This window comes from Urtica dioica, chromosome 5 (assembly GCF_054948205.1).
Source record: "Urtica dioica subsp. dioica isolate 48M chromosome 5, U.dioica_male_clone48M_v1_H2, whole genome shotgun sequence".
NCBI classification, from domain to species: Eukaryota; Viridiplantae; Streptophyta; class Magnoliopsida; order Rosales; family Urticaceae; genus Urtica; species Urtica dioica.
In genome coordinates this window covers 3,028,925-3,043,307 of record NC_142760.1, presented here as the reverse complement: position 1 = coordinate 3,043,307, position 14,383 = coordinate 3,028,925, and the positions used below count along the sequence as shown (strand labels likewise).

The 14,383-nt window shown below is 38.9% G+C and overlaps 4 protein-coding genes across 4 annotated transcripts; all 4 read left to right on the top strand.

Moving 5' to 3' along the window:
- The first annotated feature begins 272 nt into the window (after window positions 1-272).
- On the top strand, window positions 273-790 carry LOC149394836 (uncharacterized). Its single transcript, XM_089615647.1, has one exon. The coding sequence runs from the start codon at window positions 336-338 to the stop codon at window positions 648-650; it is 315 nt and encodes a 104-aa protein (XP_089471773.1). The 5' UTR covers window positions 273-335; the 3' UTR covers window positions 651-790.
- Window positions 791-2,262: 1,472 nt separating this feature from the next.
- Window positions 2,263-2,679, top strand: LOC149394835 (uncharacterized). Its single transcript, XM_089614135.1, has one exon. The coding sequence runs from the start codon at window positions 2,263-2,265 to the stop codon at window positions 2,677-2,679; it is 417 nt and encodes a 138-aa protein (XP_089470261.1).
- A 3,626-nt stretch (window positions 2,680-6,305) lies between these two features.
- LOC149394834 (uncharacterized) lies at window positions 6,306-6,713 on the top strand. The gene has a single exon (XM_089614134.1). It carries the CDS (start codon window positions 6,360-6,362, stop codon window positions 6,711-6,713), a length of 354 nt encoding a protein of 117 aa, XP_089470260.1. The 5' UTR covers window positions 6,306-6,359.
- Window positions 6,714-13,880: 7,167 nt separating this feature from the next.
- LOC149394833 (uncharacterized) lies at window positions 13,881-14,383 on the top strand. Its single transcript, XM_089615682.1, has one exon. It carries the CDS (start codon window positions 13,933-13,935, stop codon window positions 14,257-14,259), a length of 327 nt encoding a protein of 108 aa, XP_089471808.1. The 5' UTR covers window positions 13,881-13,932; the 3' UTR covers window positions 14,260-14,383.

The window sequence follows — 14,383 nt, the reverse complement described above, 5'->3', positions numbered from 1 at the left end:
TAATGAATTGCGTCTAAAGTCTGATTTATTTAATTTTCTAGTTTAAAAGGATTTTTAAAGTTCCACGTGACGTAAATACACTCTGCTCAAATACAAACTTTCCACGTTATACAATTAATCCATAATAAATAATAAATAACGTGCATGGCGAGACCAAGACAGGAGACCAGTCCAATATGGTTGGCTTCTTCTCAATGACTTCTTCGCTTATATCTTCCACACGAAATTCTTTTGTCCCAACTCTCTTATCCATCTATATATACACACAAACCAAGCGTCTTATATGCATTCAAAATAAATTACCAACGAAAACAAAACAAGGGTTTTCATTAATTATGGATGCAATTATTAGCAGCTTGATGGGTTCGGATTTATTCAACAAAGTTGGGTTGTTCTTCATAGTTCAGGGCTTGGTGTATCTGATCTTATCGAAATCATCTTCGCTGTTTTCGCATAGCGATCTGAAGAGGTCTCATAGTTTCAGGCCGGCTCGGTCTCTCTCCGTTCGCCGTTTCATGGCGGCTCTCGCGGATTTTCCGTCCGGTTCCGAGCTCTCTCCCACCGTCCCTTCTGCCGCCACGTCAGCGATGTTGCCGCCTAAATCCCCGGCGGCTTCTCCGAGTTCTCTTTCATCTTATAAATCTCTGTAGGTGCTCGGTACGGTTTTGTGTTAGTTTAGTGATATGATTGATATGCTTTAGTTACTTGTATTATTGGAGTAAGATAGAAAAGATTCTTTATTCTTGTACATTATATATTAGTGTGTAATGTAAGAGTTTTTCTTTTAAAATGTTCTTTCATTCTTTTATGTATTGTAATTTGTATGCATACAAGACTTATTTTTATGAAATGGAAATTAATCTTTAATCTCAAAGCAATAGCAACAAAAATAATAAGGTTGTTTCTCATTTCCTTAATTTTGGTCCCACGTTGTAGCAAGGCTTATTATGTAGGGTTTTCTTGACCAACTACTAGCACAATTCTTGACCAGTTGTTCGTCAAAACGTACGTCTGGACGAAGTTTTTTCTCCGATTTCTAGCTTGAATACATGACCTACTGAACCAAGAAGATCCAAGATATTCTCAATTTATGAAGCAAAACCCATTCATTGATAAAAAAAAAGAAAAAAAAAAGAAAAAAGAAAAAAAAAAAGCCTTTGCTACCGATATCGCATCAAAGTTGTTTGATTACGGATCTTGTTTTGACTAAAAGTACTCTTGGCGATTTCGCCCAAACTTTGCAAGATGTACCACATCAAATCATGCTCGTCAACGAACTTTTGTACTTGATTTAGAGAGAAACTCAATAGGGGGAATTAGCATCACCTTTTGAGAAAGTGTCGAAGTTTGTGTACTCGAATTTTCTTACGAATCAATGTAAATTAAGGAGATGTGTTGTTACATTAATTGGCGATTGAATGTTGGCAAAATAATATAGAATCGTGAAATATATTATCGGATAGCGTTGGGCTTTGTTACAATTTTCGGTCACAAGTGTCGCAGTTTGTGTTGTAACAGTCCTGTATAACAGTCTCGGCCCATTGACTTTTGGGCTTCGCTACTCCGACTTGAAGAAGGATTCCAGCGTGGATTAATGAGATAATGGGCTGATGTTCCTAATCCGACTTCAAGATTGGTGTTGACCTAGTTTTCTCATATAAATAGGTCATCACCTCACCTTCTACACTCACGCCTTTGGAGAGATTTATTTGATTTTTTTAGCTGAGCTTAGAACGTCCTGTGTTCAAGCTTTTAAGGTGTCTTTTACCTCTGCTTTGTTGTCTATATACGGGTGATTGTATTAGAAGCTAGAGGTTAGGTTTTTCAATTGTTTTTGTTGGGAAACACGTTTAGAAGTCTCGGGAGAGATTTTCTGTGGGAATCGAGGGGATCTCATACTTAGGGGGAGCCTAAGTTGCTGTTGAAGAGGATAGACGTAGGTTGGGTAGCTAGCGAGGGAGTCGTTGAGTGTAAATCCTTATTGTACCACGTTATCATAGTAAATTGTTTTCCACCGGGCAAAGGCCCACCAGACGTAGGCACGAATTGCCGAACTGGGTTACCAACTCTGGTGTCTATTTATTATTTCCGCACTCATATCGTTTATCTTTTATTTCTCTAAATTTCAGCAACTGTCGCACTTTTTGTTACAAACACTTTCTGAAACAGTTGCGCAGATTCAGTAATTTCAATTGGTATCAGAGCGGTTCACTCAGTCATGTTGAGTGTGATCCGTAGTGTTACTGATCTATTTATTTAGAGATGGAGTTCATGAGAGAAGGTGCATGTATTGGCCTTCCGCCCCTCCTCGACGGTGGAAACTACTCGTATTGGAAAGCTCGGATGAAAGCCTTCTTAAAAGCACTAGACAAGAAAGCTTGGAGAGCCGTCCTCACTGGCTGGAAGCACCCCACCACCACCGATGATGCCGGAGAGACTGTTTTGAAACCTGAAGTTGATTGGTATGTGAATGAAGATAAACTGGCAAGCGGTAACTCCAAAGCTCTTAATGCGATCATGGCTGCCGTCGACCCCAACACATTCAAGCTGATTTCTACATGTGAAGTGGCCAAAGACGCATGGAATATCCTTCAAGTCACTCATGAAGGAACTGATACGGTACGCATGTCTCGTCTCCAGCTTTTGACTACTAAATTTGAGAACTTAGGAATGACATAAGATGAAACGATTAGTGAATTCAATTCTAGACTTTGTGAGTTGTCTAATGAATCGTTTGCCCTTGGTGAAAAAATGTCTGAGGCAAAACTTGTCAGAAAAGTTCTACGGTCGCTTCCGAAGCGTTTCATCTACAAAGTCACTGCGATTGAAGAGGCTAAAGACATATCCACAATGAAGCTGGAAGAGTTAATGGGTTCCCTCAAAACCTTTGAGATGAATGATGAGCACCACAATCCCGAGCCGAAGACTCATGGAATTGCATTGAAAGCTGACCTCGACAACAACCACGGCCTTACTAAAGATGAAGACTTGGCTAGGACTATCTCTCTTATGGCTAAGAACTTTGGCAAATTCATGAAGAGGATGAACAACACTCGCAGAAGTGTTTCAGAAACTGTCTCTGACAGTTCCCAAAACAGATCCAACGCCAACGAAATTTCCACAGATCTGAATGCCAAAGCTAAGGGGATTCAATGTCGAGAATGTCATGGATTCGGTCATATCCAAGCAGAATGTGCCAACACCCTCAAGAAGCGTAACAAAAGCTACAACACCCGTACTTGGAGTGATGAAGTTTCAGAAGAGGAAGACATTATCGACAACTTCCTTTCTTTTACTGCCCGTGATTCTCAAGACAATTTGAAGCCATGCAACACTGTCGCAGGTTGTGTTAGTGACGTTTTCTACAACAGCGACTCTGAAGTCAGCAGCAACGAAGAAGATGAAGAAGAATTAACACTTGAGTCTGTTACCAAGGCTTATGGACTTCTCTACAGCAAGTGGAATGATGTTGTTAGTCTTAATCAAAGACTTTATGAGAAGATTGCCACCGCTTCAAAAGAAAAGGATGAACTCCTTGCCTCTGTTGCCTCCTTAAATGAAGAATTGAAATCTGAAAGATCTCAACAAGATAAGTTTCATTCTGAAATAACTCTCTTGAAGAAAAATATTAGAATGCTCAATTCTGGAACGTCAAAATTTGATGAAATTTTGTGTATAGGCAAAACCAGTGGCGATCATCATGGTCTAGGCTATCAGAGAGGAGGAGCATCCAGCTCTAAGACTATATTCGCCCCGAGCATAAATTCTCAGAATGAAGCTGCTGGCTCAACAACTGTTACAACAGTTTCTGCAACACCTGAGAAGGCAAGCCAAAAATCTTGGGTTTGTCATTACTGTGCGAAGAAGGGCCATATTAAACCCTGGTGTTACAAGCTCCTGAAAGTTCTGAAAAAGCAAAGACGTTCAAGGTCAAACCCTCTTGCCATGAAAAAAGTTTGGAAAGTCAAAGATCCACAAAATCGCGGTGCGTGTACTCCTCTGAAAGTCCAGACCAAAGACGAGCAATCTATCGTATGCGGTAACTTCATAAAAGAGGATGTTGCTCCGGAACAACAACTTGCAGATATTTTCACGAAAGACGATTCAAAGTTCGAATCACTTAGGCCTGTCGTGGGTCTTTGTGTGACTGATTCGTGATCTATCATCGACGTGTATTCGAGTATAAATATGGAAAATTAATGCTCGAATACACTTTTATTGAGGTACGATATTTTTTACCTCAAGTGCAAGTTATTGTCATGTTAATTCGGATTTTTAGTGTTCGTCCGAGGAGTTGTCTTTGTGTTTTTCGTAAATAAAAAAAAAAAAAAAAAAAAAAAAGTCGAAGTCAAAGTTCGAAAAAAAAGGTCAAAAGTCGAAATCCAAAAAAAAAAAGTCGAAATTAAAAAAAAAAGTTGCAGATTTCCAGATTTTACTGCTCTGGTTTTCCACTCGACAGACAGACTTCAACGTCTCAGAATCCAATCTCCACCGTTCCGAATGTACCTTTATGTATTACGACCATAGTGTACGACATTCGTCACGATCCAACGGTTAACGAATTCAGAAACTCGTGTTTGGCAAGGCTGGTTGGAGTAGTTGCGATTTTTTTTTAAAAAAAAAATTGTTTTCTTCTCCGATGAACCAACGTTTCTCCCCACCTCCGGAGTAGATTTACACTCCCATGAGCGCCTCTTTTCTACACTCATTGAGCTAGAAGCTTTTGGTTTGAGCTTGGACCGTGTTTTCTTCGACGCCGTGATATTTTCTTTTCGACAAGAAACGAGTTCTACGATGATGCATCATATTCAGGGGGAGCATACTGTTGTTTGGTGGTTGTTCAATTTTGGAGGTATGTTTATGGCAAAAAGGGGGAGATTATGTGACTTTTGGTGACTCTTGCTATAATGGTGTTGAAGCTTTGTCACTACGTCACCACCACGATTCGGTTTTGCCTTTAAACGCCAAAGGGGGAGATTGTTGTTACATTAATTGGCGATTTAATGTTGGCAAAATAATATAGAATCGTGGAATATATTATCGGATAGCGTTGGGCTTTGTTACAATTTTCGGTCACAAGTGTCGCAGTTTGTGTTGTAACAGTCCTGTATAACAATCTCGGCCCATTGACTTTTGGGCTTCGCTACTCCGACTTGAAGAAGGATTCCAGCGTGGATTAATGAGATAATGGGCTGGTGTTCCTAATCCGACTTCAAGATTTGTGTTGACCTAGTTTTCTCATATAAATAGGTCATCATCTCACCTTCTACACTCACGCCTTTGGAGAGATTTATTTGAGTGTTTTAGCTGAGCTTAGAACGTCCTGTGTTCAAGCTTTTAAGGTGTCTTTTACCTCTGCTTTGTTGCCTATATACGGGTGATTGTATTAGAAGCTAGATGTTAGGTTTTTCAATTGTTTTTGTTGGGAAACACGTTTAGAAGTCTCGAGAGAGATTTTCTGTGGGAATCGAGGGGATCTCATACTTAGGGGGAGCCTAAGTTGCTGTTGAAGAGGATAGACGTAGGTTGGGTAGCTCGTGAGGGAGTCGTTGAGTGTAAATCCTTATTGTACCACGTTATCATATTAAATTGCTTTCCACCGGGCAAATGCCCTCCAGACGTAGGCACGAATTACCGAACTGGGTTACCAACTCTGGTGTCTATTTATTATTTCCGCACTCATATCGTTTATCTTTTATTTATCTAAATTTCAGCAACTGTCGCACTTTTTGTTACAAACACTTTCTGAAACAGTTGCGCAGATTCAGTAATTTCAAGTTGAAATTAAAATCACAATTCACAAAGGGTAAAAAACTAATTTCTTATTTAAATTAGAAATAATTTAGAGTTACCCGTTTTGAATATAAAAAATAAATTAAATGTATATATGTTAATTCTTTACCTCCGTCTCATGTGCCTTAAAATAGTAGTAGAAAACCAAAGCAGTCGTACGTATTTCCCACAATTCAAAACATATCATTCATTGTTAACAAAAAGTAAATAAATAAATAAATAAGAAACAAATCGTCTCACACACACGCTCGAAAAGTGACAAAGTCATGTAAATACTAAATATATAGGACTCAGCCTTCGTGTGCGCGATGTGTAGTAAACTAATTAAAGTCAACAACCACTTAAAGCTGAGCATGATTTGGCAACTAATAATTCACAAATCATCTCGTGGCCGTTATATAACATTTAATAAATCTACACGTTTTCAACGAAATATACTCTCTACTCTCTAGTGGCTATATAGCCTCATATATATTTAACCCAACCAATGTCTCTCCAAGGAACAACAAGAAAAGAACACACAAATATGCACATACATACATACATACAAAACACATCATTTATATATGGAGGCAGTGATGGGAGATATATTTTCAGGGTCATCAGGGACGTTGATGAAGATAGGGATGTTCGTGGCCGTACAAGCATTGGTGTATCTCATACTTTCAAACTCATCAACGATCTTCGCAGAGTCTGATATAAAGAGGTCACACAGCTTCAGACCGTCTCGTTCTCTTTCTATCCGACGTTTCACCGCAGTTTTCTCCGACATGCCTGGCGAGCTTTCTCCTTCGGGTCAGAGAGGACCGATTACCCCGAGCTGGTTTCACGTTGACAGTCTAGCTAACTTTATTATAATTTTTTTTTTACTAATTCTCACTTGTATATGTACTCTTTCATGTACTATTTCATGCTATTAGAGTGTATGTCCTACGTGGCACTTTGAGTCTTCTCTATTCGTTAGTCTTGTGGTATAAAAGACTGAGTCTCTGTATTAGCCAAACAGATTTCGAAATACACAAAATTCATTCTCTCCCGCTTTTCCTTTAGATCTTGTTCTTGAGTTCTTTTATGGTATCTGAGCACTAGGTTGCTGAACTGAGTGAGCAAAATCTTTCCGTACAAACTGATGCTGAATCTTCTCCCATCGTTTCTGAATCTAAAATCGTTCCGATCGCGTTCAATAACGTGATTTCAGTGAAGCTCGATGTGACGAACTTTCTCGTCTGGCGAAAGCAGGTTCTAGCAGCAGTGCGAGGCTACAAGCTCCATGGATTTCTTCTCGGCACCAAAGCGCCTCCTCAGCAATTTCTCTCCGACTCCGACAAGCAGATCGGTAAAGTTAATCCTTTGTTTGACGACTGGGAACAACAGGATCAACTCCTTGTTTCCTGGCTCTTATTGTCGATGACTGAGAGTGTTCTACGACGAATGATGAAGTGCGAGTCAAGTGTTGAAGTTTGGAATACCTTAGAGACTTATTTCGCCGCTCAAGTTCGAGCGAAAGTGTCTCAATACAAAACAGAGCTCCAACGACTGAAGAAGAATTCTCTTTCGATGAATGAATTCTTGCTCAAAATCAGAAATCTAATTGATCTTCTGAGTCTTGTTGGCCACGATGTAGGGGATGGAGGTCATTTGGATGCGATTTGTGATGGTCTACCAGCCGAATATGAAACTTTTGTTCTTACTACAATAGCACGGACTGATGAAATCAATATTGAAGAATTTGAGTCACTTCTTCTTGCTCAGGAAGCTCGAGTTGAGAGTCGGCTCAAAGATCTTGACTCCACTCCTATGAAATCGGTGAATGTGGCTCAGACTAATCAGGAGAAAAAGAAGACGGACTCTCAGGCTTCGTCTAACTTCAACAACACACAGTCTAATTTCAGCTCTTTCAATTCGATTGAGAGAGGTCGTGGACGTGGACGTGGTCGCTATGGCCGTGGATCTGGAAGTCGTCCTGTATGTCAAGTGTGTGGACGTGTTGGTCATGCCGCGCTTGATTGCTATTACAGGTTTGATGACTCCTATCGCTCTCAAACTCCGACGTCTACTCGTGGAGGTTTCTCTTGAGGTCGAGGTGGTTATCAGGGGTTTCAAGGCTGTGGATCTCATCCTATGGCACTGATGGCTACTCCATCCTCATATGTCTCTGACTCTCACTGGTATCCTGATTCTGGAGCTTCTACACATGTCACCCCTGACGTTGGAAATCTAGCCTATCACAACGACTACTTTGGTCCTGATCAGGTGCACATTGGCAATGGTAAGGGTTTATCTATTGAGCACATTGGTCAAACTCTTGTCGTCTCTCCTTTTACCTCTCGTAAATTGTCTCTCTCTGATTTGCTACATGTTCCTGAGATTACAAAAAATCTACTCAGTGTCAGAAAATTTTGTGTTGATAATAACGTCTTTTTTGAATTTCATCCTTGGTTTTGCCTTGTTAAGGATCTGAAGTCTCGTACAATTCTCTTGGAAGGCAAGGTTAAGGATGATCTCTACGTTTTTTACTCAAATTAAATGTCTCTTTTGAAGTCTTCCTCAAATTGTTCTTCGTCTCAGCCTCTAGTTCCAGTTCAATCTGGTGTGTCTTCTAGTCACTGTGTGAATTCAGCTTCCATGTCTCGAGATTCAAGTGTTTGGCATGCTCGGTTAGGTCACCCGTCAAATAAGATTGTTAGCACTGTCCTGTCTTTGTGTAATATTCCTTCGAAATCTAAGACCATTTTTGATGTTTGTTCTTCATGTTGCCTTGGTAAAATTCACAAGTTTCCTTTCCATAAATCCAATACTGTGTATTCCTCTCCTCTTGAACTCATCTTTACTGATCTTTGGGGACCAGCTCATACTATTTCAAAGAATGGAAATCGCTATTACATTGCGTTTATTGATGTCTATTCTCGCTTCACTTGGATTTACATGTTAAAACAAAAATCTGAGGCTCTACGTACCTTTGTGAACTTTAAAAATCAAGTTGAGCTACAAACTGGTATGAAAATCAAAGCTATTCAATCTGATGGTGGTGGTGAGTTTCGTGCCTTTTTCCAAATTTCTTGAGACTCACGGTATTAGTCATAGGATTTCTTGTCCCCACACTCATCAGCAAAATGGCTTAGTTGAGCGTAAACACCGTCATATTGTCGAAAATGGCATTACTCTTCTAGCTCATTCGGGTATGCCTTTTGAGTTTTGGGATGAGGCTTTTCGTTCAACTGTCTATATTCATAATCGTTTACCAACTCCTGTTCTTCAGAACAAAACACCTCTTGAACTCTTTGCTAAGACAAAGCCAAATTTTGCTCTTCTACGTGTTTTTGGTTGTGCTTGTTTTCCAAACACTCGTCCCTATAATGCACACAAGCTTGATTTCCGATCTGAAGAGTGTACGTTTATTGGCTATAGCTTGAATCATCGTGGTTACAAATGTCTTTCCAAAACAGGACGTGTGTTCATCTCTCGTGATGTCATATTTGATGAGTCTCGTTTTCCTTTTAAGTCATCCTCACAGTTGGTTATTTCTTCTCCTATCTCTGAGTCTTCTTGTCCAGCTCAGATTCCTCTTGTTTCTCCCTGTTTTGAGTCGACCAATGTGCTTGATAATCCTGTTGCTCCTCGCTTACCTTCTGAGACTGTAGGTTTGTCTCAAGAACAGGCTGGTTCGTCTGTTGCGATCACACCCTCATCAGCTGTGCCTATCCCATCTGAGCCCTCTTCTGAGAATGTTTCACGCATTCCCGAGCCCACCAATGTGCATGGCATGATTACACGAAGCAAGCATGGTATTCATAAGCCGCGGGTGTTTACTGCTTCAGTGCTTGAGCCTTATACTGTCAAGGAGGCTCTCTCAAACTTGGGTTGGACCTCAGCCATGAAAACTGAGTTAGATGATCTTCATCGTAACTCCACGTGGCGTTTGGTTCCTTGTCCAGTTGATAAGAAAGTCATTGGGTGTAAATGGGTGTTTAAGGTTAAAGAACATGCTGATGGGTCTCTTAATAAGCTTAAGGCTCGCTTGGTGGCTCAGGGATGTGGTCAAGAGGCTGGGTGTGATTATAGTGAGACTTTTAGTCCTGTGATTAAACAAACCACGGTGCGTGTTTTACTTACTCTGGCTGTGTCTCAGAACTGGTCTCTTCGCCAGCTGGATATAGACAACGCATTTCTTAATGGTGATCTTCATGATGAGGTTTACATGCGTCAGCAACCTGGGTTTGTTGATCCCCAATTCCCTGGCTATGTGTGTTGACTCCAGAAGTCCTTATACGGTCTCAAACAGGCCCCTAGAGCGTGGTATGAGAAGCTTCAGACTGCTCTTCTTCATCTGGGTTTCTCCGTGTCCAAGGCCGATCATTATCTTTTTATCAAGCATTCTGGTGGTTCATCTCTTTTTCTGCTGGTCTATGTGGATGATATCATCATCACTGGCTCAAATTCGTCTGAGGTTGAGCTTCTGATCTCTAATCTCAGATCGTTGTTCGCACTCAAAGATCTTGGCAAGCTAAGTTACTTTCTTGGAATTCAAGTCTCTGAAACCTCCACTGGCTTGGTTCTGTCTCAAACCAAGTACATTCAGGATTTGTTATGTCGGGCTAAGCTGCAGTTTGCAAAGCCGATGTCTTCTCCAATGACCAGTGGTACACGCTTATCTGCTTTTGGTAGTGATCCTGTTGCTGATCCTACCTTGTATCGTAGTATCGTTGGTGCCTTGCAATATGCCACGATTACAAGGCCTGAGATATCCTTTGCAGTTAATAAAGTGTGTCAATAAGCCATTGGAGTCTCATTGGAAGGCTGCTAAGCGCATTCTTCGCTATCTTGCTGGAACTGCGGAGATGGGTCTGTATGTTCCGAAATCCCCTCACATGAATGTTACTGGTTTTGCCGATGCTGATTGGGGGTCTGATCCAGATGACCGTCGTTCAACCATTGGGTTTTGTGTGTTCGTTGGCTCGAGCCTGGTTACTTGGTCGTCTAAGAAGCAGCATACTATCTCGCGGAGCTCGACTGAGGCTGAGTTTCGGAGTATTGCCTCTGTCGTGGCTGAAATCACCTGGATTACGGCTCTTCTTCGTGAGCTCGGAGTTCGTCAATCCAGACCACCAGACGTGTGGTGTGATAATCAATCCGCTGTGCTACTCTCCGCTAATCCTGTTCTTCACGCCCGTACTAAGTACGTGGAAATGGATTTGTACTTTGTCCGTGAGAAGGTTGCTCAGGGTCTTCTTCGTGTCAAGCATGTACCCGGTCATGACCAGATCGCTGACGTGCTAACCAAGGCTCTCTCGAGTTCTGCTTTTCCTCGGCTTCGTTCCAAACTGATGGTTCAACGTCTGCAGTCGTGCACATCAGTTTGAGGGGGGCTATTAGAGTGTATATCCTACGTGGCACTTTGAGTCTTCTCTATTCGTTAGTCTTGTGGTATAAAAGACTGAGTCTCTGTATTAGCCAAACAGATTTCGAAATACACAAAATTCATTCTCTCCCGCTTTTCCTTTAGATCTTGTTCTTGAGTTCTTTTACATGCTTAATGACAATCTAACTTTTCTCGTTTATCTATCTTGTTCATCATCTTCAGAATATTTCCGCAATCTTCTATCTTACTCGAACATCTTCTCCTCAACTTATTAAGAAGCGACTAACCGCTTCTAACTAAATAAAAATTACATTTTACCTTTAGAAACGGATATTGTTAAAAAAAAAAATAGTTACTCGTATAAAAAAAAATATTAAATGAATATTGTTAAATCTTATATTGTCGTCACACGTGCCTGAAAATATTAGTAGAAATGCAAAGCATTAGAATTTGATAATAACTTAAAGAGATTTGTAAATGATTAACCTCTTTTAAAGCGGGAAGTTGAAATTATAGGTAAATTATTATTTAATTAAAAGATAACTAATCTTATATTATCTTTCAAAATTTCCCTTTCTATCATCAGAGTAGGAATTAGACGCTGTATGAATATATGAGGATTCAAATTCTGAATTGGACTTGGTAGGAATATACGAGGATTAATTCAAATATTTATAACAATTTATGTTGCCAAGATCTTTTATGTGGTGACCTAATATTTCTCAATTTCTACACACATTTTAGTCGTTTCATTTGTTGATCCCTCTTTTTTTCATTGTTCATCATTCACTTCAAATAACATCTTTTATAAATGAGTTCATATCATCAAATCTGGAATCAGTTTAATATTTTGTTTTTCGCATATGGTAAATCAAGGATTAAAATCTCGCATCTCGCGATCGTACCGCACTTTTAATTTTTGGGGTATCTCATCTCGTACCGTGGTATTTGATGAACGGTCGGAGTATCTCGTACCATTTGGTAAACAGCATTTCGCGGGATATATAGCCCAAAAAAAGGTGTTCCGCGGGGTATTGAAACAAATTTTTAATTAAAATTTTGTTTAAATTTAGGATACACAAAAAATTAAATTTTAAAATAAAGTTTTCAACATTTCACACATAGAATTCTAAATAGAGTACAAATCAATACACATTTAGATCAAATTAATTACAAATTACATCTTAATCAACAAAATACATATTTAAATTCGGATTAAGAAAAACCCATTTCAAAACAACAACATCAACATTAAGAACAACATCTAATTATTCAAAGAACTACCTAAATTCGGATGATAAAAAAATCCATATAAAATCAAGTGAACAAATACTCAAAAATCAAAATCTATGTATTCTTTTTTCGTACATCATAATTTCCTTAACAACCATTCAAAAATCAACATTTAAAGTCTAAACCGGACGGAAAATCCATTCAAAAATCAACTAAAAAATATTAAAAATAAGACATGAACCCTTACCTCGCGAAAATGGCGGAAAACGGTGAGATTTGCGCAAAAATGAACATCCGGCGGATGGTAAATGAAGATCTCGCGCGAGATCAAGGGAGACGCGAGAAATATGGTGAGATTTTGCGAGATCTAATACACTTCGCGAAATATTCACGTGCCCCTCTCGCACTTCTTAAAAACACGAGATTTCGTGCGAGATACCCCCATCTCACGCGAGATTTTAATCCAATATTGTAAGCTATCATATGTCTATACTATAAATATTATAAACTGCAAGTCTTAGGTTTATTTTTAATTTTACGTGATATATATTATTAACCATCGTTGTTCTATTTGTTAATCCCTCTTTTTAAATTGTTCATCATTTAGTTCAAATTTCATCTTCTATAAATGAGTTCATATCATCAAATTCTGAATCAATTAAATGGATTATTTTTATTTTGCGGACTATCATTGTCATGTTTAATATTTATTTTACGTGATAAATATTACTAACCATCTTATGCATATATATATATATATATATATATATATATATATATATATATATATACATGTAGTGAATATTATTAACGAAATAATGTTTAGTCATGAGTAATGGCTAAAACCAATAGTTTCAATTATTTGTTAATTTTACGAATATGGTAAATGGTATTAATCATCGTTTGCATACACAATAAATGTTATAAATCGTCATACTAGAGTATTTTCAGTGCTGATTTGAGGATATTAACATTAGTGTTTCGAGGCAAAAACGTAAACCGTAAGAAACATCAATCGTCGGTAAAATTCACAGATAGAATTTTTTTGAACTATATGAGTAATTGTCTTGGGTTTGAATTAGTTATTAAAAAAAATATAATTAAACTAAAATTAAAAAAGCAAATGGATTATTTAAGTTATATATTTAATCGGCCCTAAATCAATCATATCATGTTCAATGTTGGCCTAGTCCTAGGTATTTCCCACAATTCGAAACACCCCGTTCAGTCGTTCACACGCACGAAATGTGATAAGACCTTTAGACAAAAAAAAAATGTGATAAGACCATTGAAATAATAAGAAACGGATTAGAACTTCCACGTCACTCACCGCCCACGTGGTGTAATAATAAACAGAAGTCAAACAACAACCACCTCAAAAACACAGCATGATTTGGCAACTTAATAATTTAAGAAGCCAACTCAGCTCTACGTATACGTTTCTTCCACGAAATCTACTCTTCTTTTCCCGTCGCTATATATTCAGCCGAACAAAAGTCTCTCCTCAACGAAAAACAGACATACATACAATAAACACATACACAGATATGGAGGCAATGATGGGAGATATATTTTCAGGGTCATCAGGGACGTTGATGAAGGTAGGGATGTTTGTGGCCGTACAAGCATTGGTGTATCTCATACTTTCAAACTCATCAACGATCTTCGCAGAGTCTGATATAAAGAGGTCACACAGCTTCAGACCGTCTCGTTCTCTTTCTATCCGACGTTACACCGCAGTTTTCTCCGACATGCCTGGCGAGCTTTCTCCTTCGGTTCAGAGAGGACCGATTACCCCAAAAACGCCCACGACTCGTCTTGGTCAACCTCCAATTCAAACGTCTAATTTTGCTTTGTTAGGAGTTAGAATATAAGTTACAACTTTACTGTATTACTTTTATTTTTTTAAGTGTGCGATTTTTTAATTCTATTGCGGCCTGGATAGTATTTCTTGCAAGTAGAAGATCCATAAAATCAATTAAATTATTTTATGTTTTA

What these genes read in the sequence shown, in the direction of transcription:
- LOC149394836 (XM_089615647.1), top strand. Translation starts at nt 336, where the DNA reads ATGGATGCAATTATTAGCAGCTTGATGGGTTCGGATTTATTCAACAAA.
- LOC149394835 (XM_089614135.1), top strand. Translation starts at nt 2,263, where the DNA reads ATGGAGTTCATGAGAGAAGGTGCATGTATTGGCCTTCCGCCCCTCCTC.
- LOC149394834 (XM_089614134.1), top strand. Translation starts at nt 6,360, where the DNA reads ATGGAGGCAGTGATGGGAGATATATTTTCAGGGTCATCAGGGACGTTG.
- LOC149394833 (XM_089615682.1), top strand. Translation starts at nt 13,933, where the DNA reads ATGGAGGCAATGATGGGAGATATATTTTCAGGGTCATCAGGGACGTTG.